The 23,706-nt window shown below is 43.0% G+C and overlaps 1 protein-coding gene across 2 annotated transcripts in view; it reads right to left on the reverse strand.

Annotated features, from left to right (window-relative positions):
• ARHGAP10 (Rho GTPase activating protein 10) overlaps positions 1–23,706 on the reverse strand; it is a 358,134-nt gene that overhangs the window by 197,384 nt on the left and 137,044 nt on the right. For both annotated transcript variants that reach the window (XM_043484882.1, XM_043484888.1), the window contains exons 6-10: positions 15,861–15,971; positions 13,271–13,375; positions 8,085–8,214; positions 3,727–3,833; positions 908–1,002 (exon numbers count right to left, since the gene is read on the reverse strand). In XM_043484882.1, the coding sequence (XP_043340817.1) occupies positions 908–1,002; positions 3,727–3,833; positions 8,085–8,214; positions 13,271–13,375; positions 15,861–15,971 (548 nt within the window). The remainder of the gene's footprint in view (positions 1–907; positions 1,003–3,726; positions 3,834–8,084; positions 8,215–13,270; positions 13,376–15,860; positions 15,972–23,706) is intronic.

Genomic DNA, 23,706 nt, shown 5'->3' on the forward strand with positions numbered 1-23,706 from the left:
ATTGTATTTCCATATTACCATGGTGCATAAGCACACATTTTTATGTCCCTGGTCTTCAATGCATTTATTGAATGAACCCCACAGACTCAGTTATATCATGTGACGAAGAGGAAACATTAATTATTTTTGTATTCTTGGGTCCTGATCTGAAACGAACTTGTGTTTAAAAAATCTCATATTGTAAACTTTTATTATAGAAATATGAAACATCATTATCTAGAGACCATTGTTGCCCAAAACTAGGGCTGGCAAGGAACCTTCATACCATCAGTCATTAAAAAGAAATATTCTATGAGCACCATGATTTCCCTTAGTACTATGGAAGGACACAGAAATAAATGCCAGACAGGTAGTAATCCTGACAAATGAGCTTTGTTTTTCTTTTTTTTACTTCTTTCCCTCCAGCTAAGACTCTTTTCTAACTAAATAACTAAAAGTCATATCACAAGAAAAAAAGATAACTCGTCTTTGAATAAACAGAGCTTGCCCGTGACCTTCTATTACCTTTCCATATATACATGGAAAATTCCCACACAGAAAAATGAATACTACTATGTATGAACAGCCACAACCACCTCTTTTTAGCTCTATCACCTACTTCCTCATCTTCCCACCTTACACTTTTAGTGCCAGAAAAGGAGGCTTGGATCAACAATGAAACACCCCAAGGTCATTGTTTAAGTGACAATACCAGCAAAGTGACTGCAGACTTCGGCCAGGGCTAAGCTGTCATTCCACAGCGAAACACGGCAACCAACACAGAACAGCCCACAGTGAATGCACAGCTTGGAAATATAGAAACATAACAGTCTCCCAGGCCACAGAAATCCAAGTTGCAATTAACTATCTTTTAAATCATTTTCTTAAATGACTCTTTCCACGAAGTCCAATAATTTCAATAACTTACCGGTCAGCAGCTTCCACGTCAAAGCAAAACCTTCTGTCAATGGAGTCAGTATGTCTCCTGGTACATTCTTTCAAAAAGAAGACCTCTCCATCCCCCTGCAAAGAATCATTTTAAGTATTTTCAGACGCTACAGTATAAACATACACAGAGTTAAGTATCCTATACTTGATGGGAGGAGGGAGGCAAGGTTCAGATTTTAGGTTCCTCTATTCTATTCTCTTTTGAACCAGCTTATTTAGAACTGTCGCCATTTCTGTCACTGACCTTTTCTTAAGATTTTTTAGACCCTACTTCAATTACAGTAACATTAAACCAGACCTTTTGAGTGCTAATTTTAAAAGGTGGATTAACAATATAGTTTCCACATATCTATATTTGTTATTCTTATTGCCCTCTTGTTAAAAAAAGAGATCATGTGTTTGCATTTCACATTACATTATACCACATGAAACAGCCCACAGGTAACTATTTCTGACCTACAAAAACTTCAATTCCATAGGAATCTACCTAAAAGTACACGAAGGACCTTGGATCAGCCATTGTGATCATCTAAAGCTAGAACCATTCCATTTATGTGTGTGTGTGCTCAGCTGTGCCCAAGTCTTTGCAACCCCATGGACTGTAGCCCACTAGGCTCCCCTGTCCATGGGATCATGCATGGCAAGAATACTGGAGTGGGTTGCCATTTTCTTCTCCCGGGGATCTTCACAACACATCTATGTGTTTTGCTGCTTCCTCCGTGAATCACCCTGAATTTACCTTTACTGAGTGTTCAGTTAAATATGGTACCATTTTATCCCAGATACCATTAAAGCTCTTCAAGGGCTTTAAAAAGCAGCAGAAAACAGGAGACAGAAGCAATGCAAAAACAGGTTCTCAGTAAGAAACTGTAAGGAGTCTGAGAAACACTTCTGCAATGTTCTAGTATTTTCTGGAATGTGAAGATCTCTAATATTAAACCAGCATTCAGATGTTAAAACCATTTGAAATATCACAGTCATCATATTTTTAATGCATTTATTATTTGGGGCTAAAACAGAAAGCCACCACTAAGCAGATGTGTGTCGGGGACTTGATCGGCTCTGATAGCAAACTCACACTCCAACCTCGTGCTTAGCTGGTCATTAAAGAGTATGGGGAGGGGAGGGGGTGTTCAAGAGGGATGGTTCGTATGCATACCTATGGCTGATTCATGTGGATGTATGGCAGAAACCAACATCACTGTAAAGCAATTACCCTCCCACTAAATATAAAATTTTTAAAAACTGGAAAAAGTGTACAGAGATACACAAGTTAATCCATATTTATCCTTTCACTACAACTTCTGATTATATCAGTGGTCCTCAGAGCTATAAAGTAATCACGAGCATTTGGTTGATGAGTTGCACACAGTTGCTGATCATTCCTGGTGTTTGCTCTTTTATTAGATTTGATGCTTCACTTAACAACAAATTTTGCCTTCTCTGTGTCTGATATGTTCTTAACAGATTATTCCTGATTGTATCCATTAAACTTTAGTTACATTTGACAAAAATAAATGACTGTGATCTTTAAAAAAGAAAGAAAAAAAGCACACAATAACCAAAAAACCCATCCCCCTCCAGGGGTGACATCCTCGCTTCCTCTTCTTTACCATGGCCACGATTTTACATGTCTATTTTGATATCACAAAAATGTATTTCTATTACAAGCAGCTTTAAATAGTTTTCAGGAAGATGCAAAGTATGTGTAAACAGAAGTGAACTTGGGTTAATTCTGTATTCACAGAAGCAAAATTATGCCCATCCACCCAGCAAGCAATGAATTAACCTTAAAATGTATCACCAGTTACAGTCAATGTTAGTGAAAGGAGCTCTGTGTTGACTATTATTGTTGCTAAGAGCTACAGCTTCTGCTTTAAAACAAAGACCACCTTTCCCACCCAGACAGCTCCTGTGGGCTTCTCGCATACATTTCCTGTATCAGGAGTTGCTGTGGTGTTTATTTCTACAGGAGGTGTAAACTAAATGGTGAGTGTCTAAGTGAGAAGGTTAAAGTCTGAATGAAAAGCAGCAAAATTCATTACAGATCATCTACTCTGTAATCTTCTCATTTATGTGAATTTATGTGTGTACATGTCTCAGTCAATAAAGACTCCGTGAGAGATGTGGGTTCAATCATCGGGTGGGGAAGATTCTCCTGGAGGAGGAAAATGACAACCCACTCCAGCATTCTTGCCTGGGAAATTCCGTGGACAGAGGAGCCTGGAGGGCTATCCCCCATGGCGGGGATAGCAAGAGTCGGACACGACCTAGCAACTAAACCAGCACCACCACGTGGACACACCAGGCCTTCCCCGTAAATCCTAAGCAGTCAGCCCACTGAGTCAGGAAAGCATGCTGAAGGTATTAACTGTATCTTCCAGTAACAGGGACATCAAATAATTCTTTAAAAAAAAAATTCTGACCATAAAAATCCTTGCCAATAGGACGTCCAGTAGCTAAGACTCCGCGTTTCCAAGGCAGGGGGCCTGGGTTCAACCCCTGGTCAGGGAACTGGAGCCCACATGCCGCATGTAAGAGATCTGCATGCCAGGACTAAGACCTGGTGCAGCCAAATAAATACATATTTTTAAAATATGTTTTAAAAAACACATGCCAGCAATTCAGGAAACACGGGAATCATTTTCTGGCCAATTTTATTTAGGAAAAAAAAGACAATTTTTTCATTCTAAAAACAAAAAAGAAGGTATTTATCATCAGGGAATGGAAACACCATTAAATTGACGCCCTCGAAGACCACCTCACAGACAGTACAAAGTATAAAAAGCAAACACTTACAAGCTTCCCCCCGGATCTGTGCTCAAACGGGATCATGGTGAACTTCTTGGCTGCTTTCCGATACATGCAGTAGTGTTTGACCCAGCTGGAACCAAATGGAGGAGGCCCTTCAACAAGAAACAGAACTTTACATGTTTCCTTATAAACAGATATGCAGAATTCTATATTGCTAAAGAGAAAAAACCCAAGAAACGGCAACTAATACAGCTCAAGGTAACAAATTAGCAACACAGCTAATCTAAGACAAGGGAAAAACTAGGGGAAATAAGAGGGCACATAGAGACAGTTTGAGAAAAGGTCCTAACAGTTCTCAGCAACAAATACATAATTTAAAGACATATTTTTCATATAATCTGCTAGACTGTTATCTCACACATTAAAATCTCCTAATGGCAAACTATACTTTTTTGTGTGTCTACATATGAATAGCTCATGAGAATTTCAAGAATTCCACCAGATATATGTGATGGTTTTGGATTCAATTCTGGCCTCTCAAAATAACAGAGTTGTAGAATCACAGTGCAGAAAAGCGTGTAGACTATAAATCTATCTAGTGTTTTAAGCCCACTAAAGCACCTTGCAAGCAGCTATCCTTACTAACGATGTCAAAGTTAAACTTTACAATGAAGTATGAGACCTCCCTGATGGTCCATTGGTTAAGAATCTGCCTGCTAATTGCAGGGGACAAGAGTTTGATCCCTGGTCTGGGAACGAAGATCCCACATGCCTCAGAGCAACTGACGCCACGTGCTGTAACAGAAGCCTGTGTACCACAACTAAACAGGAGCCCCCACTCACCATAATTAGAGAAAGCCCACTCGCAGCAACAAAGACCCAGAGCCACCAAAAGTAAAAATAAATTTAAATGAAGTATGAAGAAGATAAGAGGGAGTTGTCCACATATGCACCAGAACATTTCTGGAACCACTTTTTACCTCTTGCTTAGTCAGTATTACAACCATCAGAGGTCTCAAGAGAAAATGGTCCCAAGTCGGAAGACCTAGAATGGTCCCATCACAGCAAAGGAAAAGTGAGGTCCCATTCAGTATGATAATTTTTACTTTAATCAAGAAAGGACATTAAAATAAAGTCAACACTTATTATCAACATCATCGCATCTGAAAACAAATAAAGCTTAAAAATATAGATTTTTATACCTAAAAATCAAAAAGAACAAACTTAAGAGAGGGGAGGAGGACTCATTTAAAAGAAATGCATTTAGCTTTAGGAAAAATGAATTACATCACCTTGGGTGAAGGGGAGATGAAACGGGTCACTAGACCACAATAAATCTCATCTCAAACCACCTTTAGGGCTGGCCCAGAGTTTGTGAACCCCTGGTATGAGTGTGTGTGTTATCAATAGCAAGCATACGTACTCTGTTCTATGGTTCATAAAAATACTGCATAGGTATTTCATTCAACACCAAAAAAATACCTCAAGAGAGGATAATTATATTACTGTCTTTTTAATCTAAAAAAATCTTAGGCTTAGACTAAATGCCTGCAAAATGGCAAAGCCAAACCTCAGAATCTCTTGCCCAGATATCATGGTGCTTCACTAATTAAGCTGCCATCCCCTCCTGACTCCACCGGACCCCACTCAACCAGCCCTAAGCACAGAGATTAGGGACAGCTTCTCACACCGTCCAAGCTTCAGGCAATATGACAGAAAGGGTGCAACACAGACTCTGTGTGTGTGTGCATATGTGTGTGTGCGTACGTGTGTGTGTGCGTGTGTGAAAGTCACTCAGTTGTGTCCAACTCTTTGCAACCCCATGAACGACAGCCCGCCAGGCTCCTCTGCCCATGGGATTCTCCAGGCCAGAATACTGGAGCGGGTAGCCGTTCCCTCCTCCAGGGCATCTTCCCAACCCAGGTCTCCTGCATTGCCGGCAGATTCTCTACCATCTGAGCCACCAGGGAAGCCCAACACAGACTCAAGTCTCAGACAGTTCCAGTAGAGAGGAGGCGCAGGACGGAAGGAGCATTGTTAACCCTCAGTGCTTCTGTGTTCTCATTGGTAAATGGGGTAATAGCAGCACCTTACAATTCACAGGGCTTTTTTAATGCACTAAATAAAACAAGATGGATAAACAGTTTAGCACAGTGCCTGGCATACAGCTAATAAGTGAAGAATTCTGTCACTGTGGGTTTTTTTTTGGTCCAATTTCAGCCCCATCTCTCTCAAAGTCAGTAAGTTATCCAACAATTATAAGTCTAGAAAAGCTTCTTGTGATTTTTTTCACTTGACTGTTAAGAAGATCTAAAAAAATTAGAGGGGGAGGAAAGGATTGAGAACTTGGGATTAGCAAATTAGTAATACACATGTATGGATGTGAGAGTTGGACAGAAGAAAGCTGTGAAGAAAGCTGAGCACTGAAAAATTGATGCTTTTGAACTGTGGTGTTGGACAAGACTCTAGAGAGTCCCGTAGGCTGCAAGGAGATCCAACCAGTCCCTCCTAAAGGAGATCAGTCCTGGGTGTTCATTGGAAGGACTGATGCTGAGGCTGAAACTCCAATACTCTGGCCACCTCATGCAAAGAGCTGACTCATTGGAAAAGACCCTGATGCTGGGAGGGATTGGAGGCAGGAGGAGAAGGGGACGACAGAGGATGAGATGGCTGGATGGCATCACCGACTCAATGGACATGAATTTGAGTAAACTCCAGGAGTTGGTGATGGACAGGGAGGCCGGGTATGCTGAAATTCATGGGGTCGCAAAGAGTCGGACACGACTGAGCGACTGAACTGCATATACAGAATGGATAAACAAGGTCCCATTCATTGTATAGCACAGGGAACTATATTCAATGTGCTATGATAAATCACAATGGAAAAGAATATGAAAAAGAAAACAAATATATGTATAACTGACTCACTTTGCTGTAAAGCAGAAATTAACACATTATAAATCAACTGTACTCCAGTAAAAAACTTTTTTAATGAAATATTCACTCTATACACAGTTCAATAGCTGTTTTTCCTAATAGCACCTTTAGAAATGACATGATTTTGCCATTCAACCAAAATTTGTAGAAATAAATTGCCTCTCAGTTTCTTTTTTTGGCGGGGGGAGGGGGGGAGACTAAAAAAAAATTAGACAAATTTACAGTTCTGCCATGCCAGTAACCGTCCTTGATGAGGCATTAAGACTAAGCCCACATTAAAGAAGGGCAAATAGAAAAAGAACCGCCACTCTGCCCACTGCATGTAACATGATCACCCGGATCACGTGGCTGTTCCCTGAGTTTCTCTGCTACAAAACCGGTCAGTTTGAAAACTGGTTGCAAGAGTTCCACTTGGCAAATGAAATGAAAACTCTAAAGCACCCTAACCGCAGTCAAGGGCGGAGGGGAGGGAAACAGGAAATACAGGAACACTCTCACACACCACCCCTTCTGCGTCTGCGTGCTCACTCCCCGAGTCATGTCTGACTTTTCAACCCCATGCGCTGTAGCCCGCCAGGCTCTTCTGGCCATCAGATTATCCCAGCCAAGAACCCTGGAGTGGGCTGCCATGCCCTCCTCCAGGGGATCTTCCTGATCCAAGAATCGAAGCCTAGTCTCTCCCGTCTCCTGCACTGGCAGGAGGATTCTTTATCACTAGCGCCACCCGGGAAGCCCACTACTGCTTCTGCTAACCAGCAATCAGGCTCCACAGTTGAAGAGGTAAACCGCAACAGCCTCATCATTAAAGTAAGACCAAACTGTCAAAAGTCTGAAAGCATGGTGGGGTGCTTTAATTTCAAAATAAGGATACTCTACACACTGCACATTCACTGAGACAAAACAATGCTGAAAATTCAGTGAGACACGTTAGCAGGTCATCTAGGAATTTTTTTTCAGTCATATGCAATTGCCCTGATAATTTTAACAAGGACAAAAAATGATCTCAGACAAGTATCCAAGAACTGATGTGAAAGCAGGAGAGACATACGCACTTCCTGACTTCAACGTGGAAGAACAGGGCTCTGGGGGGTGCAGGTGTATATGAGTATGTGGGTGGCTGGGTGTTGGTGTTAAAGACAAGGATGAGAAGAAAAGAGGAAAAAGCTAATACCTACCTCGCTTTCAGATGTTACCAAGTCATTCCTCCCTTGCAAGCAAATTTTAACAAAGTGCGACAGAGAATCGGTGGGTTGCGGCTAGAAAGCAGGGTACTCACAGAGTCCCTAATCTCACCATCCTTTCCCTAGAGCAGGAATGTGTTTTCCCCCCTAAAACTGCAACCTACACCTTCAGACAGCAAAGAAAGTGGTAGGAAAAAGTACTCCCAAAATATCAGAGAGTAATTACAGTGAGAGTTTTAAAATAATTTTTAATGAGTTATTCACCCCCGCGGGAGAGTCTCTTACTTTTTTCCTGTACATACAGGTAGCCTTCCGCTGTGAACTGACTTGCTCGTTTGTGGTCCTTGGGATTCTGTCTGATCTTGTTCATAAGTTCTTCCACTTCTGACCTTGTTCCTTCAAAACGATTCCGTGTCTGAAATGGATTTAAAAAACACATGTAAGTTTTAAGTTCATTTTTAAGTCATTTTAAGTACATTTTCAAGTCTCTGGATAGCTATAATTAAATTTGTAGCATTTTTCTACCAATTTCTCAAAACACACCCATTCCTTCCATCGTCTCTTCTTTGTTGAGATTATTGTGCAAAGAAAAAATTAGTGGTTAAGTAGTTAATAGACATATAGAAACAAAGGTTACTAGAGGTTATTTATTTTGAAGATTTCTAACACCAAGAATAATTCCATTATTCAACATAAAAATTCATGCCTGCATGTCTCACAATATTATTAAATCTTAGGTTTAAAAATATATATGTAGGCCATAAAAGGAAGTCTTTTCTTTGCAACAATCAATCTGACTCATTACCAGCAATATATCTTAAGTATTCAGAATCTGAAAAACTTAATTCTACTTTTCAAATTATTAAAACTCAGAGTCATTTTTCCCAGGCCGTGGTAATTGCACTTGAAAATGACATTTCTTCACAGAATAAAGTGGGGGGGGGGGGGGCGGGAATCTCACCTACGAATAATGTCTTTGATATCTAAAGAGACAAATCACATTTCTGAAGCCCTGGAGACGGGATGTCAATATCTCTGTCAAACGGCTAGACTGCAAACGGACATGGAAGGTGAAGTGACAAAATCACCCAGGCAAACCTGACGAGTCAGCACCACCAAGTTTCCGGACATTTCTTTCATCTGCACTCAAAAATAATTGTATTAATACCGAAAAACTGCTGATGTGAAACTGTGGAGGAGCTGAGATGAAAAATTATTATTGAAATTCCTCCTCTCTCCTCCCTATAATGAAAGGGGTTACCAAGGGTTCTAAATGCAGAAAAATGATAGACTGGTCCATTTTTAGAGGGGGACGGAAAGTCTGATAAATGAAGATTGTAAAGGGGAAACTTAACCACAGAGGCTTTATTTATTTTTTTTTTTTTCCAGTGGGTTTTGTCATACATTGATATGAATCAGCCATGGATTTACATGTATTCCCAATCCCGATCCCCCCTCCCACCTCCCTCTCCACCCGACTCCTCTGGGTCTTCCCAGTGCACCAGGCCGGAGCACTTGTCTCATGCATCCCACCTGGGCTGGTGATCTGTTTCACCATAGATAGTATACATGCTGTTCTTTTGAAATATCCCACCCTCACATTCTCCCACAAAGTTCAAAAGTCTGTTCTGTATTTCTGTGTCTCTTTTTCTGTTTTGCATATAGGGTTATCGTTATCACCTTTCTAAATTCCATATATATGTGTTAGTATGCTGTAATGTTCTTTATCTTTCTGGCTTACTTCACTCTGTATAATGGGTTCCAGTTTCATCCACCTCATTAGCACTGATTCAAATGAATTCTTTTTAATGGCTGAGTAATATTCTATTGTGAATATGTACCACAGCTTCCTTATCCATTCGTCTGCTGATGGGCATCTAGGTTGCTTCCATGTCCTGCTATTATAAACAGTGCTGCGATGAACAAAGGGGTGCACGTGTCTCTTTCAGATCTGGTTTCCTCGGTGTGTATGCCCAGAAGTGGGATTGCTGGGTCATATGGCAGTTCTATTTCCAGTTTTTTAAGGAATCTCCACACTGTTCTCCATAGTGGCTGTACTAGTTTGCATTCCCACCAACAGTGTAAGAGGGTTCTCTTTTCTCCACACCCTCTCCAGCATTTATTGCTTGTAGACTTTTGGATAGCAGCCATCCTGACTGGCGTGTAATGGTACCTCACTGAGATTTTGATTTGCATTTCTCTGATAATGAGTGATGTTGAGCATCTTTTCATGTGTTTGTTAGCCATCTGTATGTCTTCTTTGGAGAAATGTCTGTTTAGTTCTTTGGCCCATTTTTTGATTGGGTCATTTATGTTTCTAGAATTGAGCTGCAGGAGTTGCTTGTATATTTTTGAGATTAATCCTTTGTCTGTTGCTTCCTTTGCTATTATTTTCTCCCAATCTGAGGGCTGTCTTTTCACCTTGCTTATAGCTTCCTTTGTAGTACAAAAGCTTTTAAGTTTCATTATGTCCCATTTGTTTATTTTTGCTTTTATTTCCAATATTCTGGGAGGTGGGTCATAGAGGATCCTGCTGAGATTTATGTCAGAGAGTGTTTTGCCTATGTTCTCCTCTAGGAGTTTTATAGTTTCTGGTCTTACATTTAGATCTTTAATCCATTTTGAGTTTATTTTTGTGTATGGTGTTAGAAAGTGTTCTAGTTTCATCCTTTTATGAGTGGTTGACCAGTTTTCCCAGCACCACTTGTTAAAGAGGTTGTCTTTTTTCCATTGTGTAGTCTTGCCTCCTTTGTCAAAGATAAGGTGTCATGTGGTCTTAACAGCCAACACGCCCCCTTCGATGTCCCACAGGCTGGCCTCATCGGGGGATGGGACAAACGGCCAAGGACACGGTACCTTCCTGAGGCACCGCAGGGGAGATGGACAGACCGGCATGCGTGTCTGGGGCACTGGGCCTGCCGAAGGGGAACGAATGAGCCAGAAGCACAAGCGCAGAGCGCAGCGGCTCCCGGCCGGGCATCTCCACGTGTAGGTGAGGCGGAGGCAGAGCGGTCGGAAGGAGCCCGCACAGAAGGCTGAGGAGGACTCACGGGGAGCACTCGGCAGCTTACTGAGGACGAGCCTGACACTCCGGGACACGGGAAAAGGCTTCTCAGTGACTTCTTCTCCGCCCATCTCTTTGTGGGAAATTAAGGTTACCAACCATGTGTGCTAAGTTCTAAGCAGACTGAGGCTATAAGCCAGGTGAACCATTTCAACCGGCAGCCTGTCTTCAAGTTTCGCTTACAAGAGTTCATGTCTGAGTACTGTTCATTCCCACTGCAATCCTGACTCTCTCAAACTATTCTGGTGTATGTAAGGTAGTCCATGGGGTCGCAAGAGAGTCAGACATTGCTTAGCGCCTACACGGCAACAAGGTTAGCCCCCTGACCCCAGGGGTCCACATCAGCGGGCCACGCAGGGACGGTCCCTCTGGAGTCCCCAGGAGAGGCTGACGTGTCCCCGCACCTCGCCCAGACCCGGCGGGCCAGCGGTTCCTCAGGCACGTAGCCTGAGCGGTGACCCGGCCCACACGCAGACGGCTATGCGCGGGACTTAATGCTCTGCCGTGGCTGCCTTCAAATTCTTCATTCTTGAATAAGGGGTCCTGCCTCCTCATTTTACACAAATTATGGGTTGGTTCTGCCTGAAGGTTCTCATCCAGACCTGCCTTGCCCTTGACAGGTGAGCTACAGACAAGTTATACAGTCAGGTCGTGGAGGAAAAACAAACCCCCCGCCCAAGAAAAATATCAAGATAATAACCTCATCTTCTAAACTAACTATGGAACATGGCTTTTACAACACTGTGTTCCACTGTCTGCAGAAGTCTTCCAATACATCACAGCGTCATTAGACTAAATGTTCTATGGACAGAGAAGCTTTGAAGTTAGGACTAACCCACACATAGACACTGTGACATATTTTTAAACTGTGTTAGTTATGTCACTGATATTGGGGCAGGGGGGCGGTGAAGGGAGGAATCGACTTTTATTCATATGACTCAGCAGAATGTAATAATCTTAAAATCAAACTGACACATGAATTACAAAACATGAGAGGTTTCATTATCTGTATTCCCAATTGTAGGAAACTATACCAAAATAACTTAGAAACAAGATCTACACAAAAACCCCTCATTCTCAATTTCTAAGATCATAAGAAGTTGAAGGTCAGGTAGCAAACAGTACAGAGATTCCTATCTTTCTCCTGGTATGTCTTCCAGGATGAGCTAGGAGTTTGTCCCAAAACTCACTCACTATATTCTCAACCACGTTTGAAATTATACTAAACATAACTTGAACAGCTTTTCAAGGAGGAGACTTCCAACTCCCAAAATCAACTAAAGTTTTGAAATGAAAAACATCTACCAACTCCTGATCAAAATCACGTTATAATGTTTAAAAGATTACGCTGTGCTGTGCTAAGTCATTTGAATCGTGTCCAACTCTGCAAGCCTGTGAACTGTAGCCCACCGGCCTCCTCTGTCCATGTGACTCTCCAAGCAAGAATACCGCAGTGGGTTGTCGTGCCCGCCTCCGGGGGATCTTCCTGACCCAGGGATCAAGCCCAAGTCTCTTAAGTCTCCTGCACTGGCAGTCAGGCTCCTTACCACTGGTGCCACCTGGGAAGCCTGTTTAACAGATTAGGTTCTTTAAAAGTCTCTACTCAAGACTTAACAGAAAGTATACGTCTTCCACGAGAACAATAAAGGACCAATATGCAATGAACACCAATATATTAGCGAATATGCACAAAAGACGGGAAAGAAATTCCACTGGAACTGTGAGCCTATGTGGGAATAAAAGTCAAATAAGTCATACAAGGAAGAGAAGAAATTTAGATTACAATTGAAATGCCTTAAATCGAAACTGGAGGGCTGTTTTGTCTCTCATACAGATCAAACTTAGAATTACACAACAAAAGTTATCCTTAGAGCCATCTTACAAAGTGTGGAATGACTAGGTCACATCACCATATGACATGTTTCAAAGCTGCTAAGAGAGTAGGCATTCAACGTTATCGTCACAAGGAAAAAAAAAATTTAACTGCAGGAGGTGACTGATGTTAACTAAAGTGGAAATAATCTTGCAGTTAGTAAGTTGTTAAGCTGTTCTGCTTATACAGTGTTGCATGTCAATTATATCTCAAGAAAATTTGGGGAAAATTAAGCAAATTATGTGAAATTTTATTATAACAACATACTTCATGACGTTTTGGAAAATAAGAAAAATAAATTATAGAAAATGAATTTGTCTTTAAAAAAAGCAACCGCCAGGGGGCAGTGTCCTGAGCCTCCATGAGCTGGCGAGCAGCTGCTATACCGGGAACTGACCGGAAGATGGCAGCGTAGCCTCAGTTTCCTGGTACCAACACATCAGCCTGATCTTAAAAGGCTTTTCAGACACCAAAGAAATCAAAACTACCTCTCAAACGTCTTTTTTTAAAAAGAGAGAGCTTTCATTTCCTTACATTCTGAATGTTGATCTGTAGTTCCATTTTGTAGTGATTGAAGTCTTTGGCAAGTTCATGGCCCTGATGATAGAAAGTAAACATTCCCTGAAAAAATGACAGCATCTGAAACAAAGCAGAAAAGGCAACATTAGCACAAACACACAAAAAAAACCCTCAGGGAAAAAAGTAAAACAGCCACATGTTTCCCCACATCTCATTATGATTCTATTAATGTAAAATAATTCAAAGGAAGTCACTAGAATTCAACTAAATCTAACTGCGTTTTATTCATTAATTGCTCCCTATTTAAAAAAGAATGAAGGATCTGCGATTTTTCCCTCAATAGCAGAGCCATTAGATAGCTTTTATAGTATGCTATAAAGAAGAAATGGAATTCTCCATCACCCATTTGTCCTTTTTCTTTAAAAAAAAAAAAAAAATTTTTTTATTTGTGGCCACACTGGTTCTTCGTTGCTGCGGGGGCATTTCTCTGGTTGCGATGAGTGTGGACGGCTCTCTGGCAGTGGGGTGTGGGCTTCTCTCGTCCCAGGCACAGACTGAGTGCACGGGCTTCAATAGCAGCAACACATGGGCTCAGTCGTTGCGGACCCCGGGCTCTGGAGCACAGGCTCAACAGTTGCGGCCCGCGGGCTTCACTGCTCCACGGCATGCAGGATCTTCCCAGACCAGGGATCGAACCCAGGTCTCCTGCATTGGCAGGTGCATTCTACAGCATTGAGCCACCAGGGAAGCCCCCATTTGTCCTTTTTAGTCAAGAGAATCCCTATATTCATTTAAAATGAAACCTCGTCACTACAGGCCAATAGAACCCATAAGGAAAGTGAAATACAGATCAAAGTTAAAACCCAGTGTGGGGCACCCTCGCTTTCATTGACAAAGATGCTCCGTGACTGAGGCAGAGAGGCCAGAGGGAGGGCAGTAATCAAACCCCGAGCTTCCTACAAACTCCCCGACCCTCTCGACCAGAGGGTGGCCGCCCCTGCTTCACATGTGAGCAAATCTACAGTGAGAATGGCCTCAGGTGAGAGTTCAGGAAATGCTGGAATCCACTGTCTTCAGAATGTCACATTGTGTAGTGCTGAGGAATTTGGGACTCTGACGTCCAGTGGCCAGCAGAGGTCAATTCCCCACTGGGGCCAACTACTGACATTTCTCTACTTCAATGTCTACATTCCCTAAATGGCATAATTAAAATATCTCCTTAATAGAGTGCTGTGTGGAATCCATGCATGATCACAGAAAAGTGCTTAGAACAATGACCTAAACGACGACAGAGCACTGTAACTGTTCACAGAAAAAAAAAAAAGGTAGGCCGTTATTATGATTTCTCGTAAAAAGAAAGCTTGAAAGAGGTGTTCTCTGTTTAACTTAGGGTAATTTCATTACTCCACTGGACCATCGCTTCCACCAATGCTAATTTTTCATTAACAATTACTTGGTTTTTCAGTTTGTTTCTGAATATCATACACACAATAGGTAAACTCTATGGCATGTGAATTATACCTCGGTAAAGCTTTTTTTTTTTAATCACATGCACTATAGCCTATATCGAAATTAAAGTGACTCTTGAGAATCATGGATCTCAGTGTATATGTGTTTTTTTGCTAAAACCCACAGTATGAAATATCCTTTGTTTTGATTCAGAAGATACATATATTCATAGATATATTAACATAAAAATAAGTGAAGCTCTCAGAGTACACCTACATAAGCACCAATGAAAATCACGTGTTTCTAAAATAAGTGTAAAGAATGTCAGAGTAACTGACAAAGTCGTTTCAAATGTTCTGCATACTGGCTCTTAATTTAGGTTACATGAAAGTGAAAGTCACTCAGTCGTATCTGATTCTTTGCGACCCCATGGACTATACAGTCCATGGAATTCTCCAGGCCAGAATACTGGAGTGGGTAGCCTTTCCCTTCTCCAGGGGATCAGATCTTCAAAACCCAGGTTTTGAACCCAGGTCTCCCGCATTGCAGGCAGATTCTTTACCAGCTGAGCCACACAGGAAGCCCAAGAACACTGAGTGGGTAGCCGATCCCTTCTCCAGGGGCTCTTCCTGACCCAGGAATTGAACCGGAGTCTTCTGCACTGCAGGCGGATTCGTTACCAACTGAGCTATTGCCTAAGTATTGTGAATTGTATTAGAATTACCAGTCATAGTTGCAAGTACCAAGGTTTGGATGGATGCACTTGCTTTAGAAACAAACTTAAGTAGAATAAAGATTATCCCATAAACACCCCCACACTCACTCACATTCCAATAATTTCATGGGAATTCTTGTTAAGAGTGGAGTTACAACTAGGATGGAAGAAGTTGCACCTGACTGCAGAGTCCTTGAGTCCATGTAGCAAAAGGGATAACACTCATTCCACATTGCTGTGCAAAGAAGGTTGAGAACCGCTACTTACTGGTGGGATTTAGACTCCACAGCGACCTGGGTGCGCTGTGTACAATTTACGACATCTTGTGTCATGTTTATGCATCACAGCCTGTAGCAACCAGAAATGAGACCTTGAAAGAAACAGATTCCTATTCTCTATCACAATGTTCAACTCACAGAGAAGCTTGCTATTTATACTTACGGGTTCCACAAACTCAAACTTCTTCCTTTCTTGGATTTCCTGAAGCTTACACACATATTCAAGAGACAGTTCATAAAAGTGTTGCCGGTTCTGTTCCACTTGGATATCTGCCTGTGTTAAAACAAAGGAGGCGGTCAGATTAGAGATGGTGCAATGTGAAACTCTTTATCTGAGGTCTGCATAGCTCCCATCTGTGGGCCAAACATGGCCAGCTGCCTGTTCTCCTAAATGAGGTTGAGCTGGACACACCCGTGACCACTCCATCACGTATCTTCTATGTAGGCTGCCCTGCTGCGATGGCTGAACTGAATTGTCCCAAGAGGGGACCTCGTGGTCTTCAAAACTGTAAAATACTTAGTATCTGACTGTCTGCAGAAGTAGTTTACCAACCCCTGCTCATCTCTGTGATGTGGCTGACCCCCAAGGACTGAACATCACGCAGTCTTGCTCTTCACGAGAAACCTACCCCAACCACAACTGACACGCGAGTTGGAACCATACACAGACTCCGAACTACACAAACAGTGTTTCCATTAACAAACCACCTAAGAATGGAGTGGCCTGGGAAGGCGGACTGAACACATTCCAGTCGCCACAGCACTCCTGAGTGAAAACAGCAGGTGAAGAAGTGGCAACAGCCCCACTGCAAGAACTTGGCTCCCAGGCAAGGCTGGGCTTGGCGCCCATCTGCAGGTAGTCACGCTCCTAAGCCCTCAACATGCCCATCCCTTGGAAGCGAGCAGGCAGCAGATGGCCAGGAGACTATTCCAAACAAAGGTTCTCTTGTCTAACTAGAAAGGCACTGGGAGAGGAGATGGCTCCACAGAGGAACGGTGGGGAAAACTCTGCCCTCAGAACGGTTCCTATAAGGCATCCTGTAGTTTTCACCTGGACATTTCTCCAAAGAGGCCACATCTAAACACATGGAAAGCATCACTCACCATCAGGGAAATACAAATCAAAACCACAAGGTAGCACCTCACACTTACCAAAAACAAAACAAACAAAAACAAACCTACCCCCAGAACAAAACAGAAAACAAAAAGAACTGGTGAAGATGTAGAAAAACTGGAACTTTGTACACTGCTGACGTGAATGCAAAATGATTCAGCTGCTACGGAAAACAGTATGGCGGTTCTCTAAAACAAAAAATTAAAAAGAGAATGACCATATGATCTTAACAATTCCATTTCGGGGTATACGCTCACAAGAACTGCAAGCAGGGACTCAAAACAGACACCTGCTCACCCACACTGACAGCAGCTAAATGGCAGAAATAACCAAAGTGCCCACCGACAGACGAAGGGATCATCAAAATCTGGTCTACACAAATAATGGAATATTATTCAGCCTCAGACTGGAAGGAAATTCTGGCACCTGTCTCAACACGGATGAAGCCTGAGGACATGAAGATGTCAACTACATACTGGCACTTGCCGTGTTCCTCTACAAGGACTAAATCATGAGCTGCTATAGCCGCTGACCTTCAAAACCCCCTGAAAAGGAGTTCAGGGTGGACAGCAGAAATGAAGCACTCTGTGCTCTGGGAAAAACTGGAAGGACAGGTCTTCAGATAGCTACATATTTTCAGGAGCTGATTTTATGAGCCCAATTCTTATATCTCTTCCTTTCTAGAAAAGCACTAAAATCCTTCTAGGAGATGTCCGCTCCTCATGACTAGCAGTCATCCTCACAAAACTACCAGAAACCTTCCACACACAAAAATACATGCTTCAATGCACACACGCCCCCTTCAACAAAATCACACACATACTGACCTTCCCTCCACCACTTTGGAGCAGTTTCTTAGAGCTATCGGAAATGCTATCTCCCAGGCTGTAGTCCTCATTTTGCCCCAAATAAAACTTGCTCACAACTCTCAACTCACAACATAATACATTTATTTTAGTCAACAATGCTAAATGAAATGAGCCAATCACAAAAGGAGAGGTGCCATGTGATTCCTCTTCCATGAGGTACCTGGAAGAGTGAAATTCACAGAGACAGGAAGTAGAATGAAGGTTAGGAGCTGGAGGGAAGAGGGCTGGGGAGTTAGTTTAACGGGAAGTACAGAGTTTCGGTTTCTAAGCCTTTCAGAGTTGGAACGTGGGGTGGCTGCACAACAACATGACTGTATTTGCTGACACTGAACAAACTGTATCCTTGAACACAGTTAAAATCGTATCTTGCTATATTTTGGGCTTCCCCTGTGGCTCAGCTGGTAAAGAATCGCCTGCAATGCAGGAGACCCAGGTTCGATCCCTGGGTTGGGAAGATCCCCTGGACAAGGGAAAGGCTACCCTCTGGCCTGGAGTATTCCACGGACTGTACAGTCCATGGGGTCACAAAGAGTCAGACATGACTAAACGACTTTCACTTCACCTGCTATATTTTACCACAACAAAAATTTAAGTTTGGGGAAAAAAGGGCAACAGGTAATAATTTTTTGGCATATCACTTTTTAATTAATGTTTAAATATAATAAATGCTTCTTACTGTGAAATGAAATATTTTCTGCTGTATGTGCAAACACGAGCCTTTCAAATGTAAATTTCTGAGCCCAGGAAAACAATACCAGCTATGCACCAGCCATCAGGTAAGGGTGCTGAGGAGCTTGGGGGGATGCCAAGAAAGCACAGGAGGCAGCCATCCGTCACATTCTCCACCTCTTATGGTAAACATCCCCTGGAGAAGGGAATGGCATCCCACTCCAGTATTCTCGCCTGGAAAATTCCATGGATAGAGGAGCCTGGTGGGCTACAGTTCATGGAGTCGCAAAGAGTTGGACACAACTGAGTGACTAACACACACACATGGCAAACACTAAGGATGTGAACAATCAAGAAGCAGGATTTGGCCCCAGATAGCTGAGATGTACATGAAAGGAATGAATTCAATGAATGCAGACGCTTGCATCTTCCCATACATAGAAGACAAGCCTGTGATCCATGTGATCTGTAGTGATAGAGAAGGTTCTTGAGAGTCCCTTGGACTGCAAGGAGATCGTACCAGTCAATCCTAAAGGAAATCAACCCTGAATATTCATTGGAAGGATTGCTGCTGAAGCTGAAACTCCAATACTTTGGCCGCCTGATGTGAAAATCAGATTCATTAGAAAAGACCCTGATGCTAGGAAAGATCGAAGGCGGGAGGAGAAGGGGGTGACAGAGGACGAGACGGTTTGATAGCATCACCAACTCAATGGACATGAGTTTGAACAAGCTCTGGGAAATGGTGAAGGACAGGGAAGCCTGGCTTGCCGCATTCCACAGGGTTGCAAAGAGTCAGATACAGCTTAGCAACTGAACAACAACATATATATAAGAATGGTAGATTCCTTGAGATATCTGGCTTCCCTTAATTAACAGACTGCCTCCTGCCACTCCCACCTTGCTACAAACTTCTATATATCCTGACTCCTTTCCCCGTCTCCTCGGAGCAGTCTCTCGGGGTCACTTTGAGATGCTCTCTTCTTGCTGGAAATCCTCATAATTCCCACCGAAAAAAGAACTCTACTTTCAGATTGCGACTACTTGTCTAGTCAACATGACTAAGTCAAAATGTTTCTTATTAAGCCAAATTTTCTCCCTAATACTCATAGAAATCATGGTTTTTTTTATGCCTCTAATGACCAGAGATTGAGCTCAGCCACCAGCAGTTAACAGGCACAACTCCCAGGAAAAACAATGCCAAGTGTGTTAAGTTATTTACTAAAATGGAGCTATGGGGAATTTAAGGGTGTATCTTTCATGTTATTGTTAATGGGAAATGCCTTTCAAGAAAGTTTCACCAGGATCAGATTTACCAAGGCCGTTTTCTTTTTTTTGAGTGGATTCTCTCTCCTGGTTGTGCTCCGGTATTGCTGCTTAGCTTCCATTCACAGCCTCCTAATGTTCTGAGTGTTGAGAACTGCTGTGCCAGGCACAGAGAGACCTTATCACCAGAATCCCTGGGATTGTAGATAACCCATCATTTACACCACCATCACAGACATCCAAATTACACCCAGCAGCACAGTCCTTTAAGCTTGACTCTGTCTAAAAGGCAATCACTATATAAGTGGTGTAAGAAGAAATGTATTTGGTCTTTGCCCCAGGTTCCTGGCACAAATCTCCTAAAACCCTTGGAATTTCCTGACTGAGGGAAGTGTCTGCTGTCATTTGTAAGGAGCCCCGAGTGAGAACACTGCTGTTTGTGCTAATACGGTGACTTGGGGGGGCTGGGGGCGGCCCAAGGCTGCACAGATTAGAAGGTTAGAACCTTGGCCCCACCCACTGGCCTTCAGGAAGGGGGAAGCACTGCAGATTAAGTTCTGTAACAGCTCTTCAACAAGGGTTCCTAAGCTTCCAGGTTGGTAATGTAAAAAATCAGTAAACAGAAAACTCAACTAAACAGAGCTGGGAGCACTCGTGGCTTCCGAGGACAACAGAGCCCTAGGGAGAGAAGGAAGATGACTCTTCTTTCCTGGCCAGGACTCAGCCCAAGAAAAGCCACGGCCTCTGTTTACTAGAGCCTCCCAACTCCCTGTCCCTCACAATCAAGGGGGTCTCCTTCACGGGTCATGTGGGAACTTGCCCTTGGCTCACCATGGCTGCAAGGCCCCAAACAGCCTCTCTCTTCTGATCCTGAATACACCCATCTTTACTGGAGAAGTATCTGACAGACTATTTATTTCAGGTCATGAGTAAATCCATCCACTTGCCTGAAGAGTGACACACCCCAGCTCCACAGGGTCAGAAGTTTCTGCACTTGGGACCCTTCTGGACCCAGTCCCATGCACCTCTTCATCTCGGCTGCTCATCTGACTCCTCTAGATTACCTTGTATAATAAGCTGGTAAACTTAAGTAAATGTTTCCTAGTTCTGTGAGTTGCCCTAGCAAATCAATCAAACCCAAGGAAGGGGTCACAGGAACCTTTTCTTTGTAGTCAGTTAATCAGAAGTACACCAGGACTTGGTGTGAGAAGTGGGGCGGTCTTTTTTTTTTTTTCTATTTTGTTTTTGTTTTGGTCTTCTTTTTTAACTGACGTACAGTTGATTTACAATGTGTTAGCTTCTGCTGTACAACAAAGTGACCTGGCTATACATATAAATTATTTTCCACTATGGTTTATTACTGGATACTGAATAGGGCCTTGTGGTTTATCCATTCTATATATAAGAGTTTGCATCTGCCAGTCATTAGCAGGGCAATCTTGCAGGATTGAGCCCTTAGCCTGCAGGATCTGATGCTATTTCCAGGTAGTGCCAGAATTGAGTGCATTGCTTGGTGGCCTTGAAAAATACACAACTGGACTATACTTTATACCAAGCAAAAGTCATTTTTTTAAACGTATAACTTCAAACTGATTATCAATTTCACTTCTGACCGTGCCTGCTGTAAATATGCATACAGGAATAGATCACTCACACAAAGATCTTCAAGGGATCTATTTCTCTGGCCATACTTATGGAAATATAATTATTTGACTACTCAGCATCAACTGAAAAAAAAATGCAGAACATGAGAGCTGTGAGTCAAGTTTTATTGGGGGCACAATGCAGAATACAGTCTGGGAGCAGGTCCTCAGAGGTTGACTAGTGAATTTAATCTGTAGAGGCAGACGGCAAGTGCTAATTTTTAGCTGCCACAGGGAAACAAAAATATACTTCAAATATCAGCAGTCGTAGAATTTTCTCAAATATCCAATTACTGTTCTAGTACAAATATTAATATCAGGAATCGGGGGTGTGATGGAGGCAGAAGCTAATGTGTCCGTTCAATAGAGAGTGAAAGGTAAAGGTCCTAATAGAATTACCAAAATTGCCAGCCTGCTGTCTGCCACAATTTTCTCCTGTGATTTTCACTGGAAACCAGAGGAAAGAACAGCTGATAACAAGGACATACGTCTTTTGTTCAGTACCACTCTCAGCAACCTTTATTAATCTCTCAAGAACCTCAACTCAATTTACTGAAGATCAGCAATGCATTAGCCACTGCCAGAAGTGGCCAAAGCCACATCTAACCTTCTTTCCTTTAAGGAGCATCCCCATCCTTAAGGCATTCACTCTTGCAACAGAAAGCTCGGTCAAGTGGGGTTCTGTATATTTGTAAGGAGCACAGAGATCAAGACAGGAAAGAAAATGTAATGTTTTTTAATCTTTTGGTCATGCCACTTGGCATGTGGGCTAGATACCCAACCAGGGATGGAACCCATGCCCCCTGCATTGAGAGCATAGAATCTTTTAACCATGGACCACCAGAGAAGACCCAAGAATATATAATTTAAGTGAAAACTAAAATGATTCATCTGAGGGTCTCTTCAAATTTCCAACCTAATGTTTAATTATCTTTGGAAATGATGAAATTGTTGAAGGTCTGGCTCATAATCTTCACACTTGTTCATTCCATAAATATTTATTAGTGCCTGCTCCCTGACAGGTCTTATTCTAGGCACTGTGGACAGAGTGCTGAAGAGAACGACGCTGCTGCCTGCAAGGAGCGGACATCCTACGGAGAGAAGCCAGGAAACCACCGAATGTACACTCCACACTGTGTGTGCTCAGTCGTGTCCAATCCTCGGTGGCCCCATGGACTGTAGCCCACCAGGCTCCTCGGTCCATGGGATGTTCTAGGCAAGGATAATGGAGCTGGCCGCCACTTCCTGCTCCAGGGACCGTCCTGACCGAGGGATCGAGCCTTTCTCTTGTGCCTCCTGCATTTCCAGGCGGATTCTTTAGGACTGCACCACCTGGAAAGCCCACCTCTGAATATGTAACGAGTCAAATGGTTGTAAGAGCATAAAAAAAAAAGGGCAGAGTAGGGAAGGCACCCTAAATAAGATCAAACATCTCCACTCGGGGGAAGTCTGAGAGCAGACCATCTGGAAGACTATCTGCAGGAGTGAGTCACACGGATCTGGCAGAGGAGGAACACCAAGGCCCTCAGCCATGGAGCCACGCCAGAATGAGGCCGCCATGTGGGGTGAGAGAAGGCGGAGTGGACTGGGGCCCTCTGAAGGAAGCCTCTAGGAGCATTTGGAGAAGAAGAGCAACACAAAGGCTGGCTCTGCTGCCATACAGAAAATAAGCCGTAAGAGGACTTCCCTGGCAGTCCAGTGGTTGACAGTCCATGTTCCCAGTGCAGGGGACATGGGTTCGATCCCTGTGTCATCATGACACAGAGTGACAGGCATGCACGTATGCATGAAAAAAAGAGTGAAAGTGTTAGTCACTCAGTCGTGTCTGACTCCTTAAGACCCCAGGACTGTAGCCCACCCAGGCTCCTCTGTCCATGGGATTTCCCAGGCAAGAATACTGGACTGGGGAGCCATTCCCTTCTGCAGCGGATCTTCAAGACCCAGGGATCCAACCCGGGTCTCCTGCACTGGAGGCAGATTCTTTACAGTCCGCGCCATGGGGGAAGCTGCATGCACACATGCATAAATGAATGCAAAATAATTTGAAAAAGAAAATAAAACTGTAGGGATCCCTGGGTAAAAAGCAGGGAGGCTTCTGTAGCCATCTGTGTGAGAAACGCCCGGCACTTGGGCCAGGGTGACAGGATTGCAGGCTAGGAGAACTGGCCACATACTGAGAATATCCTGAAGTAGAAGAAGACGTAGGCTGAGGGTCTAGATGGGCTGAGAGAGAAAGGGCCAAGGATGACGCTACAGACTTTGGTCCCTCGGTAGAATGATATCTAATCAGAGAGTGAGATGGAGATGGAAATTGACTCAGGGCATGGAAATCCCATCAGGATACCTGGCAACAGAGATCAAGTAGAACAGGAAGTGGGAAACTGCGGACATGAAGAAAGGCTCTACTGCTGTTACTCCAAAACTGACAGAGGGTAGGAGCTGAGGGAG

The sequence above is a fragment of the Cervus canadensis genome, chromosome 1 (genome assembly GCF_019320065.1).
Source record: "Cervus canadensis isolate Bull #8, Minnesota chromosome 1, ASM1932006v1, whole genome shotgun sequence".
NCBI lineage: Eukaryota > Metazoa > Chordata > Mammalia > Artiodactyla > Cervidae > Cervus > Cervus canadensis.